The sequence below is a fragment of the Mirounga angustirostris genome, unplaced genomic scaffold (assembly GCF_029215605.1).
Source record: "Mirounga angustirostris isolate CCGP_5_RB_7025 unplaced genomic scaffold, mMirAng1.0.hap1 SCAF_4, whole genome shotgun sequence".
Classification (NCBI taxonomy): Eukaryota; Metazoa; Chordata; class Mammalia; order Carnivora; family Phocidae; genus Mirounga; species Mirounga angustirostris.
Window position 1 is genome coordinate 92,495,829 of NW_026991712.1, and position 19,100 is coordinate 92,514,928.

General features: G+C 43.8%; 1 protein-coding gene across 5 annotated transcripts in view; it reads right to left on the reverse strand.

The window, feature by feature from the left end:
- The window catches only part of TTF2 (transcription termination factor 2), a 40,738-nt gene extending 22,241 nt beyond the window's left edge, over positions 1-18,497 (reverse strand). For 4 of the 5 annotated variants that reach the window (XR_010410761.1, XR_010410762.1, XM_045896867.3 and 1 more), the window contains exons 1-9: positions 18,425-18,497; positions 18,242-18,344; positions 15,252-15,338; positions 5,704-5,770; positions 3,909-4,850; positions 3,481-3,595; positions 2,948-3,130; positions 1,451-1,578; positions 194-275 (exon numbers count right to left, since the gene is read on the reverse strand). Coding sequence is in view for 3 of the 5 variants with exons in the window: in XM_045896867.3 (XP_045752823.2) it covers positions 194-275; positions 1,451-1,578; positions 2,948-3,130; positions 3,481-3,595; positions 3,909-4,850; positions 5,704-5,770; positions 15,252-15,338; positions 18,242-18,344; positions 18,425-18,452 (1,735 nt within the window). In the remaining 2 variants the exon portion in view is untranslated. Of the gene's footprint in view, positions 1-193; positions 276-1,450; positions 1,579-2,947; positions 3,131-3,480; positions 3,596-3,908; positions 4,851-5,703; positions 5,771-11,943; positions 12,036-15,251; positions 15,339-18,241; positions 18,345-18,424 lie in introns of those variants that run through there. The other variant, XM_064588569.1, reaches the window with a different exon arrangement.
- Between the last annotated feature and the right edge of the window lie 603 nt (positions 18,498-19,100).

A 19,100-nucleotide genomic window follows, 5' to 3' on the forward strand; every position in this document is an offset into this window, starting at 1 on the left:
GTCAGCTTCTACCACCTGCAGCCACGACCTGACCGATCCTACAGCTGTATACTCTTGACTATGTTGCTTTACCATCCGGCACCTCCGTTTCTTCATCTGTAAAAGGGGGGCAGCAGAATGCCCATCCCAGAGCTGTTGACAGGATCAAATGAAACAATACGCATGTTGGCTCTTAACGTAACACCAGACTCACCCAGAATTCCTCCGTGTGGCTTCTGACTTTCCCTCCATAGCAACCAGGCCAACGCCTGCTTCTGGTGCAGTAGCAAAGGGAGCTGACAAAGGGAAGAACCAAAAGCTGAGTATAAATTCCTCAGGAGGGGCTGGATCCTGACTACACGGACTCCACGCTCTCCTCTCCTCTTTTCTGTAAGCGATCCTCCCAATATTCCAGCTGTCATAGGGCTGCTCACTGCACCTCAGAGGTCCTTGACTCCACCTCTCACCCAGGGTGACCACACGTCCTGCCCGGGACAGACTTGCCCCTACTGGCCAGCACGTCTATCAAGAGCGTCCCTCAAGTGAGAGTCTCATTCTGTCTGCTTTAATCAGCCAGGCAGTTTCTACTGCTTGCAACCAAGACCTCTGACCGGCCCCCTTCCTTTCACTGATGAACCATTCCGATGGTTCTTCCTCATTCTCTCTTAAATTCGACTCTCCTCTCTGTAGGCAATGTCCCCATCTGCACCGTGAGTCATAAATTTGGCGGACACCCCCTTCCAGTCTTTTCTTACTCATCTTGTACCCCGTGACAAAAACAATCTTCAGAAAACACCTGGCTCACGATTCTATGTGATGTCATCCCATCTCCTGAGCGAGGCTATCTGAGCTGCTTCCCTGTGCCAGGTTGTACTGCAAGGGAGGGCCCCGCTCAGGGATGTCACCTGCTCCCCATCTTCACTGGCTAGTCCTGCTTGTGGCCTCTTCTCTCTAACCGCAGTGTTTGGCTTTACCCTCTCTACTACTTCGGGCTTGCAATGTCGTGAAGGCACAGGGTAGGCAGGCAACAAAGAATTCTTTACCTACGGTGACTCTTCCCTTATTTTGAATTCCTTTTGTACATTGTATACCGTCTGTGGTCTGTTACAGTGCACATTTTACCTTCGTTTTTGTGTCATTTTCTAGTTGTTGCATATATATTGTAGATGTACTTCCCCCCAACTAGTTAAGAGCAGTAAGTCCTTTGCATCCTTGTGGCACCTACCGAAGCTCAATAAATGGGTCTTCTATTGCTATCGACCTACAGAATTTTGTGGCTTTAAGAAAAAAAAAGTGGGTTTTGTACTTTCTTCTCAGTGCTAAACAGGAGGAGAAAATACTAGAAGGGAAGCCACGAAAGCATTATCTGTAGGAAAGATCCATCAGGAGGGCAGCCCCTCAGGGTCTCCCGGTCCACGGTGCAGGGACACTCTTCGAGCACAGTCTGCACCACGAGCCTCCCCTGGCTCACCTTCAGCCCAGCTGGATCCTCTGCCACGGCTGTCTCACCGGGCCGAGACTCAAGGGACGCGTGCAGCTCATCAATGGCTTTACTTATGATTTCCCACATGGCATGGGGGCCGTCCTGTTTCGTAGGACCTGCGTACAGACAAGTGGTATCTAAAGGGTCACAAGTGCTCCGCCCTGGCTAACGATGCAAACCGGCAATTCACGATTTGCCAGGTAACCGATCTGCGCGGACTACAAATTCTCGCCCCTCGATTTTCCTTCCTCGCAGGCTCCTCTAGCCCCATTTCCTGTTTGTTTGTGTAACCACACGCTTACCATAATAAAGGGCAAAGTAACAGAAAGTGTAATAAAAAGAGAACTTGTAGCATTTTTGGTAGGCCTTTTTTTTTTTTCTCCAGTTTCAAAGAGGCGGCAGAGGAAAAGGTAATGCCATCATTATTTTAGGAAGAAAAGATCCTTGGAGCTGGGTGCAAAGAAGGGAAGCCAGCAACAGGGAAGGCTGGGCTAGGTTAAATCCATGGATGTTTAGGTAGACAAGGAGACAGCCCCTGATGTGCACCTCACACGCTGACCGCACTGTGCCAGGATTTTGAGAGAGCGAGCATGCACGTATGTGCAAGTGTGCAAAGCGGGGGGGAGCAGAGGGAGAGGGACAAGCAGACTCCCCACTGAGCACAGAGCCCAACGCAAGTCTTGATCTCATGACCCTGAGATCATGACCTGAGCTGAAATCAAGAGTCAGATGCTTAACCAACTGAGCCACCCAGGCGCCCCGAAACAAACGCATTTTCTGTTCCTTTTTAGGCTGGCCTCAGCTGCATCTGGCACTGAATCTTTTTCTGACCCCCTGTTAACTATCACTCTTCCACTTTCTCCCTTTCCTTCCTTTTTCTGTTTCCTTGCTTCTTTCCTTTTCCCATTCCAGTTCTCTAGTGCTCCTCAGCTGGGAGAAAACTGGCCTTAGTTTTTCCAGTCACTGCCAGCCGACCAGACCAGTGAGCTCGGGTCCCGTCTCCTGATCAGCAAACCAACCCATCCTAGGACATATGATCTTTATTTGCAGTTACTTCTGAACCACAGTTTTCTGGAAAGTTCAGGACGGAAAGTCATTTAAATAGGGTGTCACTGCTCTCGGTGGGTCTTTGGTCATCAGCTTGACTTCCGTCACTTCTCTGCTCTGCCTTAACACATGGGGTGCAAATGTGCCCGCTGGTCTGCCTACCTCATCGTGGTGTAAGTTTAAGTTTTCATTCACAAACATTTACGAGAGGATTCCCATGTGCCAGCCATTGGGTTGACTGATTACGGCCGGTGAACAAGGCAGGCACAGAAATCTAAACGCCGTGCAAAGCTCAGCTGAGCATCACAATCTGTATCATACAGGCAACTGACAACTCCAGAACGGCCTCTCCCTTCACATGCGCAAGAGACATCTCCTCGGCAGCCTTTAACTTGTAGGGGTAGCTATTCACCCCAGGGCCAGGCCCCTGGATCTTACCTCCATAGCACCAACTGGATCCCCCAGCAGCTACCGGGCAGGCAGCCTTCAGTCCTTGAGAACCCAGAGGCTGGAGACCCTGGCCCTGCAGGGGTCGGGGAGGCACCAAGTGAGGGGGCTCAGTGGTACTTTTGGTGGAGTGTCTCTGTTGTGGTACTGGAGCGTTACTCTTCTCATTAGTGTCTGCTCAGTAAAAACAAAAAAACAAGGAAAGAACAGGCTACAGTTCAGGAAAGCAAAGGAATTATATGTGTGAGAGGAGGTCAGAAGAGGGTGGGATCACTACCACTCCAACGAGCTGGGGAAGACCTCAAGAGCACAGCACTGGAAAGTTCTTAAACGATGGGAAAGAGTTGAGTCCACAGGAAATGAAGGAAGTTTTTATAAATGACAAGTGTAATTTTGAAAAGCTCAGAAGTAGATAATCAGATGGAAAGGTGAATGGGTCAACATATTCTTTATTGAAAGGGCTTCTTGAATGTCTCTTTTAAAGTTCCTGCAAACCCCGAGTTCTGGGGTGTAACCCATTTTACCTGGCTCTGCGGTGAGGGCAAGAGCACCAAGGGCTTCCTCCAACTCCTGAATTTGCTGGAGCAACTTCTGACCCTTGTCTGGAAGAGCCTGGATGTCCACCGATCTCAGTGTGCTCTGAAAAACAGATCCTGTAAGATGACCTCCCGCCTCAAGTTGTTAGAAAGACAGTTTCAGATTAAAGTAGCCTAAAATGTGAAAACTCTGAAATCAGCATCCTTTAAGTGTATGTGTGAAAATCAGCGTTTGGTTTGGTTTTGTTTTAAACCCGACAGATTGACTAACCCTGAAAATATAAACCCAGGAAAAGACAGAACCTAAATATTCACCCACAAAACCTTTCTCACGATGACATGTCTGACTTGCTCGTGGACCCCAGCAAGCAATGCTCTGACCTTAAAAACAAAGCACATGGTAGGTCAGTAGTTACCTTCTTTTGCTTCAGTTGTGTTGTGAGGTATACACGTTGGGCTGCTGGGTCTGAAGGCTCCACCTTCCTGGAAACACCCGAGGCAGGAGATGGTTTTCTCTGCACACTCTGACCAGGGAACGGGAGGTTCTCCTCCTTGTGTGAGTCCGGAGTCGAGTCAAAGAGCAAGGGAGGCTCAGAGGAAGTGAAAACGGCATTATTCTCATAACGGTCGCCACGGCTGGAGGCCGCTTCCGGCCTCTGTCCCAGGGAGAGCCCTGTGGCCGGTGGCGCAGGCCCATCCCCAGGCTCTGACTGTCGGGTGGTCTGCGAGCCTGGCTCGTCCCTTGCCTTTGTTTCTCTAGCCTCCTGGCTCTTGGGGTGCTCTTTGCTGACGTGTTCCCCTTTCTGGGGCTTGCTTATTGGGTTCTGACTGTGAATAATTCCATGCAAAGGCTTGGTTTCCTTTTCCCTCAGAGGCCCTGATTTTTTTTGGACAGGATGACTCTCAACGTGTGATTTCTCCTGAAGAGACCCAGATGGTTTCCTCTGCTCCTCACCATGGCACTGCTTGGATTTAACCTCAGAAAGGTTTCTTATGTGCATCCCTTCATTCTCCCTTGCTGCACGCTGAAACTCTGTCTTCTCCCCTTGCAGCTGCTCTTGAGGTGCAGGTTGTTTTTTCTTTACCTCCAGGCCAGATGAGAGATCTTGCTTCGTCCAGCAGTTGGATTCGGGCTTCCATTCCTTCTTTTGATCCAAGAGCACATCTGCCTTTTCCTTTTGCTTCTTATCATTCATCTTATCCCCAGCTTCGCCTTTGGTGAACTGTTTCCAGAGAGACGGTTCTTGATTCTTGTCCAGGACCTTGAATGGGTTTCTCTGCTGGGTGGAAAGATAATGAAGAGGCTCACAGGCATGCTGAGACTTGTTGGTTACAGAATGCTCTTTGGAACGAGGCTCCTAAAAGACAAAGAAAATAAGCTTAATATAAAACATTAATGTGAGCATCATATCTAGAATGCCCTTTTTTCAGAGGAAATGGAAACAGTAGTCCAGTATTTCTGAACATTCCTGGGACCATTTCTGCCTCTAGGAAAGACTAGGTTCCTAACACAAAGTATTAGTTTCTGAACAGTACTTTCAATGCTTGGTTCCTTCTCTGTCCGTGACTACTGATTTCCCGGGCCTCAAGGACAAGTAGTGACCAAATCAAGTGCTTTTGCAGTTGTAACAGCCACAATGTATACCTTTCACAAAAAATTACTCTCTCGAGATGAATTTATCCCCAAACATATACAGTGTCTTATGCTTGCTTTGAGTTTGGCTTTAGGGCGGTTTCACTGTAGGAATCCAGAGTCATAAGTCTGAGCTACACCTCGACCAGTGGAAGTCTTGTCGCTTCCCTGGGCCGAGCCCCTCATGCGCTGGGCATCTATCAGTCTCTCACGGTCTAGGAGCTTACAAATGACACCCTGCTTATACCAACATCAAGGAGATAACCAGTCTATAAAAAGATGCTGAAGTCAGTCAAGTAAATCCAAATTTTTTCCTAAACAGAACAGTGACCACATTTAAGACCTTGAAAAATATTTAAGTGACATAGGAGGCAAATAATTAAATCTCCACTATAACCAAATAGTCCTTTGAATTAAAAGACCCAATAGGGTCCACATTGCTTAAAGAAAAGAACTGTCTTTCAGAGACAGTATGATGAAGACCAACCAGTTTATACTGGACTTCAAGGTCTTTTCGGGCAACACCACAGATTAAACAGTCTTAGCAGAGCAGGTTTGAAGACAGGAATAACTCTTACCTGCCATGGGATACTTCCGCACCATTGCTTCCCCGCCGCCTTACTTCTAATGCACTGGAAGAACAATCTAATGAAGTATAAAACACAAACAATCAAGGCTGTGGAAATCCATTACAACGAGATAAATTTCTTTTTCAACCAAAAAACATCTTGCAATGTTTTGGAAGGTCACTTGAAACCAATTATTCCTACATTTACATTTAAAAATTCTCTACTGCACGGGGTATGTATAAGGGCTAAGAAATGAAAGAAAAGAGGAGTCGTGGAAACCAACATGTACACAGGTTTATTCTTTTTACTCTGCAAAGAATGACTAAAATAGAAACATGATCAGCAGTGGCTGCTAAAATCAGAAAAGGAGAGATAACCAGACATTAGGTATCCCTGATGGGAAACCACGGAACAATCTATATGGTAAAACAAAACAGAACTAAGCCAAACCAAAACAAACAAAAACTAACCCAGTTCAGGTCAAACCCCCAGATTCAATTACCAATTTACGGAAAATACAAACAACAGGAACACACAGAGCTCGGCCACGGGGATGTGATCTGTAAATCTTTACAGTGAGAAATGCTCCATGACAAACAACTGCCTTCCTTCAAAAAATAAATTACAAGGGGGGAAGAAAATGGAGAGAGAACTCCAGAGACTTCAAAGACATATCAGTCAATTGCAACTGTGAACCTTATTTATTGATTTAAACAAATAAACAGAAAATTATTAAAAATAAACTATTTATGACCTCTATGAAGCTCCTGGAAATCTGCACTCCAACTGGTTCAAAAGACAGAGAATCCCTATCTCTTAGAGCCATACACTGAAACATTTACAGAAGAAGTGATGTTATCTGGGATCTGTTCCAAAATATGGCAGGAGCTGGGGGCTACAGTGGGTAGAGTATACACAGAACCAGACTGGCATGAGTTGGTAACTGTTGAAGTTCGTATGCTGCATTATTCTATCTTGTCTACTTGTATATATTTGCAATTTCCCATTTAAAAAAAAAAAAGATTATATCAGACATACATCCCAATACAAGACTGTCCCTGCACCAGTAAACACAGCCTACACACCCACTACACAGAAATGGCTATGCTGCTCCATTAGCAAACGAAACCTCGCATGTGCTCTGGCATCCCAGATTTTGCATGTGATTCTCCCTCCCTCCAAAGGATGTCCTCTTTATCCCTATTTGCCCACCACTTCCCCCATCACCAGTTGTCAAAGTCCTACAGGTCCCTCAACGTCCAGTTCGAGCCATACCTCCTTTGCAAGGTCTTCGCCCCATTCCCTTCCCTGTTCATCCACTGTATTATTTCTCTATTTCTGTTGTATTTAGTTGTATTACACTCATATCTGCCTGTCTGCCCGACTACATTTTCAGCAACCGGAAGGCTATAACCATATGTGATCTCCTTATTCCCAAGTATGCCTTGCCTTTTGTGCATAACTGTTCAGTATCACAGAATTAAATAGAGTGAGCTGATTTTTTCCTTACCCAAAATGATTCCTCAAACACATTGAATAGTCAAAGAAGAGCTTTCAAATATCATTTTACTTAATTGTTTAACTAGGTAATAAACTCAACCAAAAAGTATAAAATGGCCATGAAAAGGACCCACTCACGGTACCCTATATGCCCAGTTCCCATCCCTTCCAAGTAACCATTCCTATTAGCTTTCTGTTTACCTTCCCAGAGATTTTTAAATGTATATTCAGATCAATATAAATATATGAATCTTAGTTTCCTTTTCCACACCAATAGATAGCATAGTATCCATACTACTAAATACCTTCCTTTTTTTTTTAAACGTCTTCAAAATTTTTCTAGAAGAACATATAAAGGGTTTACACACACACACACACACACACACATTTTTCCCCCTACAGCTGCACAGTTAGTTTCCCACTATTTAGAGTTCCATTATTTATTTATCCAGAACCCTCTTGATAGACAGTTTGGTTGTTTCCAATTTTGTGCTACTAAAAACAACGTCACAATAAATTTTAATATATCTGAAGAGTAACTGCTTATTTCTCATACTGTATACTAGGGCCTTCTCTGTTTTCTTGATCAATTGCTTTCTGGATTTTATTTATTGCTGTTATTGAACTCATTAAATTCCATTTTTACCTACATTAATCCTTTCTTCCTCCTTTCTTTCAGTTTAATTTCTTGCTCTTCTCTAACTTCTTAAGTTAGTCCCGTGATATACAACATGAATCAAGACAGTCTGAGTCCCAATTCAAAATCCCCGGATGTCATTACCTCACCTGGACATGTAAGCAAAGATAAGCCTCAAATGAACAAGTGTTCCATAAAAGTCAAAGTAAAAAGAAAATAGGTCCAGCCCCTCTCATACAAACTCATAATTTTCCCATTCAAGCTCAATTTTCTGAAAAAAATTTTACTGGTCTCTTTAGTTTTTCTCACAGCAATAGGATATTATATTGAACATGTGTAATAAAATTTCTGAGATGCTTCAAATGCGTAACAATTCAAAGTATTGGCAAGAATAAATTTCTGCTGTTATTTTAAGTGTATCAAGGCAAGACTATCTCATAAATCCTATCTATTTGAAAGCCCAAGCCACTGCAGACTTTCAAAAGGGCAGGAACTTGGAGACCAAGAAGGGAGAAAACAACACATGTATGATTTAACTACTAAGCATGGATATGTTCTAGGCACGGTGCTAAAAATGCTTGTACTTGTGTTTTTATTAAAACCAAGCTGGATGGGCTTCTCTGTTTTTAGGATAAAAAGTTTGTTATGTTTATTAAATTGCAAATCAACAAAGAAAGCAATGGAAATATATTCTCAGAGAAATCAAATATTGATTCTGCTATGAAGAAGAGTATAATTTCTGCAGTATATCCATTATTTCCCAGGACATAAGCAATAAATAATAATGAGGAACACAGCCAGAGGAAGCCAGACCTCTTCGATGCTTCACGAGAAGGCATATCCTCCCTTCTTCCTAAAGGCTGATCGTCTAACCCAGACTTACACTCTCAGGCACGTTCACTTCAGCCAGGCCAGGAGTCTCTCGGGCTCCAGAGTCATCCTCCGTTGGTTCGAATCCCAGCCTCACTACATAATTAGCTCTGAATCCTCAGATACCTCACTTGACTAGTCTCTGTGCCAGTTTCCTTTTCTCTAAGATGGCCAAAAAAAAAAAAAAAACCAACACACACACACACAAAACAAAAGAAGTACCTACCTCATAAGATCACTGTGAAGACCACATGCATTAATACATGTAAAGATAAGGTTCAGACCAACGCCTGACCCATATTAAGGACTTGCTAAGCAATAATAATCATTAGTTCACTCCCTCTGACCCTCTTGCTATTCCTATATCCACACTTCCGCTTATAGCCCCCAAGTACTTATCTTTTACTGTATCCAAATTTTATTTTATTTTATTTATTTATTTTTTTTTTAAAAAGATTTTATTTATTTATTTGAGAGAGAGCACATGAGAGGGGGCAGGGTCAGAGGGAGAAGCAGACTCCCTGCCGAGCAGGGAGCCCGATGCGGGACTCGATCCCGGGACTCCAGGATCATGACCTGAGCCGAAGGCAGTCGCTTAACCAACTGAGCCACCCAGGCGCCCTACTATATCCAAATTTTAAAGGTCATTCAAGGCCAGTCTCAACTCCTACACTATCTCAGTAACTTGCACCAGCATTAACCCCTTACTGCAGGTCTTACTAGATCACAGAAGCGCCTGCACTTGAACACATCCAATTTAATGCTACTACATGCAGATCGCGCTGGGCACCAGCCTTCCTGTGTCTGACTCTTACCCCAGTGGTGTCAGAGCCCCTTAGGAATACAGGTTCCCTTGTTTATATGCGCCAGCACTAGAAAAACATAAAGCTGGATTTCTACCTCATTCTCTTACATTAAAATTCAAGATGGAACGAAAATGCAAACGTAAAAAATGCAACTGTAAATGTTCTGGGTAAAAAAAGAGAGATGAATTTTTTTTTTAATCCTAACGTGAAGAAGGCTTTTCTAAGTGGGACCTGAAGCCCTGCAGCTGAGAGGTAAAGGATTTAGTAATTCTGGCCACACAAAAGTTTTAAATGTTCAGCTGCGGAAGCCACTGAGGGGCAGCAACATGGCTCTCCGCTACCCTACAGCCGTGAAAAAAAAAAAGGTTTAAACTTCCATATGGCAAAAATACCATTAGCAAAATTATAAGACAAAAGGCAAAGTGGGAACAGTAATTGTGACACACAGAGCTAACAGCCTTCACATACAAGGATTCCTTCCATTACCTAGCACAGTGCATGATACTCTACAATATAAATACAAGATGTACTAACTTTATTGAGGGGGGCTCTTCATGGGGTGGTAGGACTTAAGGTGCTTCTGCACAGGCCTGGCTTATACCCAAATTTCTATCATCTCCTCAGAAAATCATCACTGGGCTGTATCATCTGCACCCCAATTTTACCCAATAACCAACCACACAAAGGAATCTGCTAGACATGCAAAGATTCAAATGTTATTAAAAATATTTTTTTAAAGATTTTATTTATTTATTTGAGAGAGAGAGTAGAGCAAGAGAGAGAGCGCACGATTGGAGGGGTGGTAGAGGGACAGGGAGAAGGAGATTCCCCACTGGGCAGGAGCCCAACCAGCTGGATCCCAGGACCCTGGGATCATGACCCGAGCTGAAGGCAGCTGCGTAACCGACTGAGCCACCCAGGCGCCCCTAAAAATAAAATATTTTGAACATCCCACAACAACCAGTTTTTTAAAGAACGAAAACTTGTTTTACCTAGTTATAGATAAAAGAATACTTCCATCTATTTTGATTCTCTATCCTTGAGAAGTTGAAAGACAAAGGAGAGGAGGGGGAAACGGGAGGGGAGCAAACAAGAACTCAGGAAGCTCAGTGACAACGTCCACACTTGATTTGTAAATCAAGGTGTGTGTGCCACATCATTCAAGTCAGGGCAAGAGTTCTTCCCCTGGTTCTACTGAGTAACTGTTTCTTTACTGTTCCTAAACAGAGGGCCAAGGCTGAAGGGTCAGTCAAATGCTGGTGAGTGGCACCATCTGGTGTTTAAGTTAGAGAACTGCATGCAAATGCACCTACATGCCAAGGAATGAAAAATGGGCATCTTAGCCTCCCCGGAGCTTACACCTCCTTCCCATTACTCTGCTGCACCTGTCTCCTAGTTGGGTTAAGCTTCAAACATACTGGAATTAAGTCAAAGATGTGAAGTACTTTAAGTTCAGTTTTCAGAAGAAAAGGTTATACTCCCTGAGGTCATTCTCCAGAGTACAGGGGTTCTGGCTATATGCACTAACTGTCTGCTAAGGAAGTCATCTATTGGCGTACCTAATTCTGTTAAAATTTCCAGTCTGTACTACCAGTCAGGGTACTTGTTTGTTTTTTGTTTTTTATTTATTGTGTGTTGTATGACTGTATTTTATTTGTCCTAAAACAACCTTTTAAAACCTCCAGTAAGTACCTCCTAGTAATGATGTTCTAGACTTGGGCTAAAAGAAAACATTTGCATACTCTACTTTTCTATTTTATTTCTTTTTTTGGGGGGGGGGGGAAGACAGAGACTCTTAAGCAGGCTCCACACCTAGCGAGAAGCCCGACACAGGGCTCAATCTCACAACTCTGAGATCGTGACCTGAGCCAAAATCAAAAGTCGGACGCTTAACAGACTGAGCCACCCAGGTACCCCTTTACTTTTTGATTTTATTTTTTTTTAATTAATTAATTTCTTTATTTTTAAAGATTTTATTTATTTTTATTTGAGAGAGAGAGAATGAGAGAGAGGGAGTACATGAGAGGGGGGAGGGTCAGAGGGAGAAGCAGACCCCCCACCCAGCAGGGAGCCCGACGCGGGACTCAACCCCAGGACCCTGGGATCATGACTTGAGCCGAAGGCAGACGCCCAACGACTGAGCCACCCAGGTGCTCTTACTTTTCTATTTTAAAATAACGATCAACTCTCAGCCTCATCTCCCTAATATGAAGAATGTTTGTGGTAAATTCTCAAAATTCCATCTTGAGCCTAGACCTTTCTTTGGAGCTGCACTGACTTCTCCAGCTGGTTTCATATATACCTAAGACATGATTAGTTCAAAGCTGTCTGTGTTGGCCACACATCCCAAACCTCCATCTATGTTACCTTGTCTTGCTTAATGGTAAACTCATCACCCATAAATCCCAACTTAACAACCATTTACTGAGCACTCACAGCGAGCCAAACGCCAGACCGCGTGCATCAGATCCATGACCTCACTGAATCCTCACAACCCAGGGAAGCCGGGACTGCCAGGGTCACTATTCCTGAGGGGAAAATGAGGGAGAAAGGTACATGCTTAAATGCCCCACCAGAAAGTCGTCTTACTGATTTTCTTTCAGCAAGTTTTCCACAACCTAAGTCCACCCAACTTCACTGCTAATGCCTCAATCCAAGCACACCTTTCACTTAGAGACTAACGTGGATTCATCTAGAATCAGCTAGACCGTGGTCTGAATCCCAGCAATGCCACTCCACAACCCTGGGACCTGCTTCCTTTCCTAACCTCTCTAAATGTTAGTTGCCTCATCTTCCTGTCACAGAAGAGACTATGGCAGTAAGCAATACTGACGATGCCATTTACTAGACATTTAATGGCACTTCTGTATTAGCAGTCTCCTTGCCTCCACCATCTTCCTTTCGAACCAACCGTCCTCAGAGCTCCTCTTTTATTAATGCAAATTGGACCAAACATTCTTCAGTGGCTTCCTACAACCTAGAACAGTCTTCCCATATGGTAGAGGGTTCCCCCACCCCCAGCATCACTTAAATGGTTTTAGGTGTCAGGACATCCTGACTTTATGCTCTAGAGGCTTACAAGTCTCACTGTACTAACAAAAAAAAAAACAGTCAAAAAGTGAAAATTTCAGAGTGCCTGCGTGGCTCAGTTGGCTGATCATCTGACTCTTGGTTTTGGCTCAGGTCATGATCTCAGGGCCATGAGACTGAGCCCCATGTGGGGCTCTGTGCTCAGCGGGGAGTCTGCTTGAAGAGTCTCTCTCTCTGCCCCTCCCCCTACTCTCTCTCTCTCAGATAAACAAATAAATCTTTTTAAAAAAGTGAACAATTTAAAAATACCATTTATGGTATCAAAAATCATAACACTCTCTGAGGACTAAATTTAACAAAAAGAGTAGAGTACTCACTCTACAGTGAAAACTATTCAACAATGCTGGGGAAAAAAAAGCCATAAATACACTATGCTCATAGACTGGAAAATCAACATTAATGTCAGTTCTTCCCAAAAGGATCTATACAGATTCAGTGTAATACCAACAAGTTTTTCTAAGGAAATTTAGAATTCAATGCTACATTTTATATGCAAATGACCCAGAATAGCCAATCTTGAAAAAGAAGAATGTTGGAAGACTCATACTATCTTACCTGATTGTGTCAGGATAGGCAAAAGGACCAACAGAACAATTAGCAAGTTCAAAAAAACAGATCCATAACATGGTAATCACTGATTTTTTACGAAGTGCCAAGCATTTCCATGGCGAAAGGAAAGTCTTCCAAAATGGTGCTAAGACAACTGAATAATATTCATTAATATATGGAAAAATAAATGACCTACTCCTACCTCATAAGATACCAAAACTTAATTTGAAGTAGATCACAGACTAAGCAGAAAAGCCATTAAGAAAACAAACTAACTATAAAACCTCTAGAAGAAACCCTTGGAGAAATTTGTGATCTTGGGGCAGGCAAAGATTTCTCAGAGAGAACACACAAAGCACAAAGGACAAAAAAATGATAAACTGGACTTTATAAAAATGAGAAATTTCTACTTTTCAAAAGGGAGTTAAGAAAATGAAAACCAAAGACTTGGAGAAAATATTCATTATATATGTATTTGCCAAAGAACTTGTATAGGGAATATATAAAAAACTCTTCAAATTCAGTAATAAAAAGACAACACAATTTTTAAAGTAGGTAAAAATCCCCCAAAGTTACACTTTATGATACCATTGATATAACATTTCTGAAATGGCAAACTTTAGAAACAGAGATGAGATTCCTGGTTGCCAGAGATGACGTGGAGGGAGTGGGAGGCAGGGTAGAGGAATTCAGTGGTGAAGGAACTGTCCCATATCTTGACTGTGGTAGTGCATACAAAAAAACTACACATGATAACTGTATAGAACTAAATCTATACACACACACACACACACACATTAGTACAAGGAAAACTATCTTCATAAATAAGATCAGTGGGCTGAATCAATATCCTAATTGTAATATTATATACTATTTACATACACTTTGCAAAATATTACCATTAGGTAAAGTCTACAGGGGGTCTTTTTGTACTATTTCTTATAAATGCATGAGAATCTACAATTACCTCAATAAAATTTTCAATGAAAAAAATGGGCAAAAGATTTAAACAGATACTTCACCAGAGAAGATATATAGATGACAAATAAGCACGACAGACTGTGATATTCACAGAGTGGAATTCAACTCAGCAATAACGAAGAATTACGGATACACACAACCACATGGATGAATTTCACAGATATTGTTACATAAAAGAAGCCAGACATAAAAGAATGAATCAAAACAGTGGATGCCTATGGTAGAAGGGGGTCCAATGGCACTTAATGGGGTAAGAGAAATATTTCTGTATTTTGACTGAGGCTTGGTTATATCAATTTCTCAAACTCAACTACTGAACACTTAAAAATCAATGCATCTTATTGTATCCACAACTCAATTAAGAAAAACAGCAGAATTGGTATTTAAGTGACATGTGAAGATGGTACTGAAATGCCAATATGGGGGGTGGGGGGGATTGATCTAGAATATATACATTCTGAACTGCACAGAATATCATATAATGACCATCATACCTGGCCCCTGCCTTCCTGGGCAGCCCTATCTTCTGAAATCTCTACTCAAACACATGCTAAATTATTACCAAACCAAATAGTTGCAATTCCTGGTTACTTCCTAACTCCATACCCTAATGCAGGGTATTGATCTGTTAAATATGACCCCTTTCTTGCCCCTACCGAATTCCTACTTACCTTTGAATACTCATGACAAATATCACCTGTCACCTATATAGATTTCCCTGCCTCACCTCTGAGTTTTCATAAAAAAGAAGGGAAACTAACATTTATTGAGTGCTTAAATACTTTAGACATTTTTAGACATTACTTCATTCTAGTACTAGAATGGAAAAGTTGACAAGTCACTGCAAGTTCATGACTGTTGGTGGGCTGACATTACTGGCTACTGAAGAGCGGGAGAGGGAGGAAGGTAGAGCAGTTGATCCTGAAATTAACCAGATTCTCAAATTAACCAGTTGCTCTGCAGTGAGGGAGTAACATCTCAGAAGGCATTCAATACATACAGAAATCCTCTTTGTGAAAAATCATTTTTACAGAATAGTCAATTCTAGGAAAACACATCTGGCTGTAACTCTTCCAGGGAAAGACAGAAGCAAATACACGTAGATGTTCCTTTTGGACACTTACCTATATTCTTCCTTGCCTGGCGGTAGAAGCAAACCCTGAAGCCCTACCACACAGTCCTCGTGCAATAAACAATGAGAGACAGGAATACTAGAGGGGAGGGGAAAAAAAAGAAATTTTGTTTTAGGAGGCAACAGAAATTAACGTTCTAAAATTAAATCCGAACTATGGATTTTACTTATTTATTTATTTTTGAGAGAATGTGTGTGTGCGTGCAAGCGCACACGCGCACACACAAGGGGGTAGGGCAGCGGGAGAGAGAGGGAGAACCTCAAGCAGGCCCGGGACTCGATCACATGACCCTGAGAGCACGACCTGAGCCAAAACCAACAGCCCAACGTTTAACTAACAGAACCACCCACGTACCCCTAAACTATGGGTTTTAAACATAAGAATGCAAGTATGACCTCTACTGGGTTTGTTAATCCCATACATTTGTACGTCTATGCACATTCCTCTGGGGAAAGGCTCTACAGCTTTCATTTTTTTCCCCACTCCCCCAAAGACAGGATGACAATAAATAGGCCTTTCTCCTGATGACTCAAAAGCTCAAAACTATACTGTTCTGTGACCTCTACATTGTGAGACAACCCCCCCCCCGCCACCCCCCCAGGAACAGCTGAAGTATCTAAGACTGGCTGTGAATTTTCCACAGGTTCTTCCATCATCCCTTTTCCTATAACAATCTGTTTAGGAGCAGGCTCTCCTAACCTGCTTCATGCCTGGCGTAAGTTTTTTAACTCTTCTTTTCCAATTTATTATGAGAACATTTGAGGCTACAGTTTTGAGTGAAGACCTAAAATACTCTCATATGACATGTGGCTCTTGTTTCTTCCTTTGTTTTGCTTATATCCTGGTTACCAGACATATCCCAAATTGGTCAAAGTTATCAAATAACTATTATATTGTACTAGTTTGACAGCAGTGCATTTGCATAAATGGTATTCTATATAAGGATTTGCTTTTCTTTTTTTAATGATTTTATTTTCAAATAACCTCTATACCCAACATGGGGCTCAAACTCACAACCCCAAGATCACGTGCTCCACCAACTAAGCCAGCCAGGCACCCCAAAGGTATGTTTCTTTTAACATAAAGCTGAGGGGCGCCTGGGTGGCTCGGTCGTTGAGCGTCTGCCTTCGGCTCGGGTCATGGTCCCGGGGTCCTGGGATCAAGCCCCGCATTGGGCTCCCTGCTCTGCGGGAAGCCTGCTTCTCCCTCTCCCACTCCCCCTGCTTGTGTTCCCTCTCTGGCTGTCTCTCTCTGTCAAATAAATAAAAATAAAATCTTAAAAAAAATAAATAAATAACATAAAGCTGAGTCCCATGCTACCATTAATGCTTTGTTCCTACAAATCTGAACATGCTTCCATGTTTCATGAAACTTGAGCTAGGTACAGAACCTAAGAAACTCAGTATAGAAATTAGAAATAAATAGTAAATCCTGACTTGATGATATGTCGTTGAGAGCTTAACTGGCTTGTCCCTTCTATCTTAAGATTGGACACTGCTTTTTTCAAAATCGTTTCGTATGTAACTTAACTGGATCCCGGTAATTTCTTTCCAATAAAAGGACAACTTATTAGAGGGCTAAGAAAGTATTTCCTCTAAAAATTTATTTGCCAAATCTGAAAACAGAAACAAATTTCTTCACTTAGCTTCAAAGTACAACAAAGATAGAAATCATCTAAATCATGTAAGGGAAACGTAAGTTAATATACACATGTTAAAAAATACTTTATTTTCTAGTATTGATATCCACTTTGTGCCTTACATCAGATGGAGAAAATTTGTTTCTCTACCAAATTCAGTAGAGAGCAGGGAAAATGTCTAATGTGATAAAGTTTAAAAATTCACATGGGCTGTGGACCTTATTAACATTTTATGACAACTGTATTAACTTTTCTCACTTGAAGAAGATGCTTAACATTTCTGGGTCCCAGCTTCCAATTTTGTGAAACCAGAATGTTGATCAGATATCTGATTTCCTATCAAAAATTGATGTAATGTATGGTGATTAACATAACATAATAATAATAAAAAAAGATATCTGATTTTCTTTCAGCATTAATCCTAAAGTAACCTGCTTTTTGGATTATCAATCTTACACCTTAAATGCAGAGTATCCTTTTCTTTTTTGAGACACAGAGTGAGAGACAGTGGGCACAAGGGGGCGGGGGGCAGAGAGGGAGAGAGAATCTTAAGCAGGCTCAACACCCAGTGCGCAGCCCCAAGCGGGGCTCTATCTCAGGACCCTAAATCATGACCCCAGCGGAAATCAAGAGTCAGATGCTTAACCAGCTGAGCTACTCAGGTGCCACCAGAGAATCCTCTTTTTAAAAGGAGTTGATAATCTGACCACCAGCGAGTTTTAAGCTCAAACATTTAAAAATAAGTTCGGCCTGGGGCGCCTGGGTGGCTCAGTTGGTTAAGCGACGGCCTTCGGCTCAGGTCATGATCCTGGAGTCCCGGGATCGAGTCCCGCATCGGGCTCCCTGCTCGGCAGGGGGTCTGCTTCTCCCTCTGACCCTCCTCCCTCTCATGCTCTGTCTCTCATTCTCTCTGTCTCAAATAAATAAATAAAATCTTATAAAAAAAAAATAAGTTCGGCCTGAAACTAGTGCAAAACAGGGACCAATTATTTTCTACTATGTCTGCATGTCCTCACTTAGCAGGGAGAGGCAATGTCCTAGCAGAAGGGCTGGCAAGCAAGAAGAAACCCAGAGCTGGAAAGGACCAGAAGGTTCCAACTGTAGTTGACCTTCCACTTTACAGGTGGGCGAAAAGGAGGCCCAGAGAGGGTGAGTAAGCTGCCCAGGGCCAAACAGGAAGCAGGAACGGCGGGCCTCCTGAACCCGCCACGCTGGCCTGGGATCACCAACTACTTAAAGGCCCCGGCTGCACACACCAGGATCCCCACCTCTCCTAGTGCCAGTGGCGCCGGGCGGAGGGGAGCTGGCGGTGGCAGGCAGTCATGCCCATCTCGAGACTTACTCGGCTGCCAGCACGAAGCTGCAGGTGTTAGCCGGGCACACGTAGAAGCTCTTTCCTTTATTCGGGCCATCGCGGACGCCGGTCTTGAGAAAGCACACGATCCCTGAAGACAGGAGGTTGATAATGATTACGCCAAGCTACACTGACGATCCCGGGAGCCCCTAAAAGACCCGGACCCCTTACCGTGCTCGGAGCACCTCACCGCTTCCATGAGCGCTCCAGTCTGCAATTGCACGGAGCCACCCCCCAACGCCTGCTTCCGCCTCTGACTCCGCCCTCCTCGCTCAGGAGCCAATCAGCATCCATCTTCTGCAGGCTCACCCCCCCCTCCCCCCATAATTCACCGCGCGGGGCCCTAACCAGCCACCTTCGCGGGCGCCCTGAGTTTAAATAGTGGGGCGTGGCTGAAGCTGGCAGGGCCTTTTGGAAGGTGGCTGGGCGTTCCCGGCGAGGGGCCTTCCGGGGGAGGGGCTTTCCCGGAGAGGGGCTTTCCCGGCGAGGGGCTTTCCGGGGGAGGGGCTTCGCTTGGCTGGTGCGGGAGAGGGAGGGGCGAGGCTGAGGCCGGGCGTGACTCCAGTTTATAATTGAGACCCAGATGCGGCCAACCTAGAGGGAGCGCGCGTTGCAACTGCAGGGGGGTGCTCTGCAAGGAAGGCTCCTTCCTCCCGGCGGCACACGGCGCCCGAAGCCTCGCGGTCGTCTCCGAGCCGGGGCCTGGGTCTCGGTCCCTGAGGAGGCGAGGCCGGGAGAAGCTGCTGCCTGTGAACTTGCAGGGCTGGGGCGCGGTGGTGTGCGGGTTCCTGGGCGCGTCCCTTCAAGTTGCGCGGTGAAACGAAAAGTCTGGGGGAGAGCAGGCACG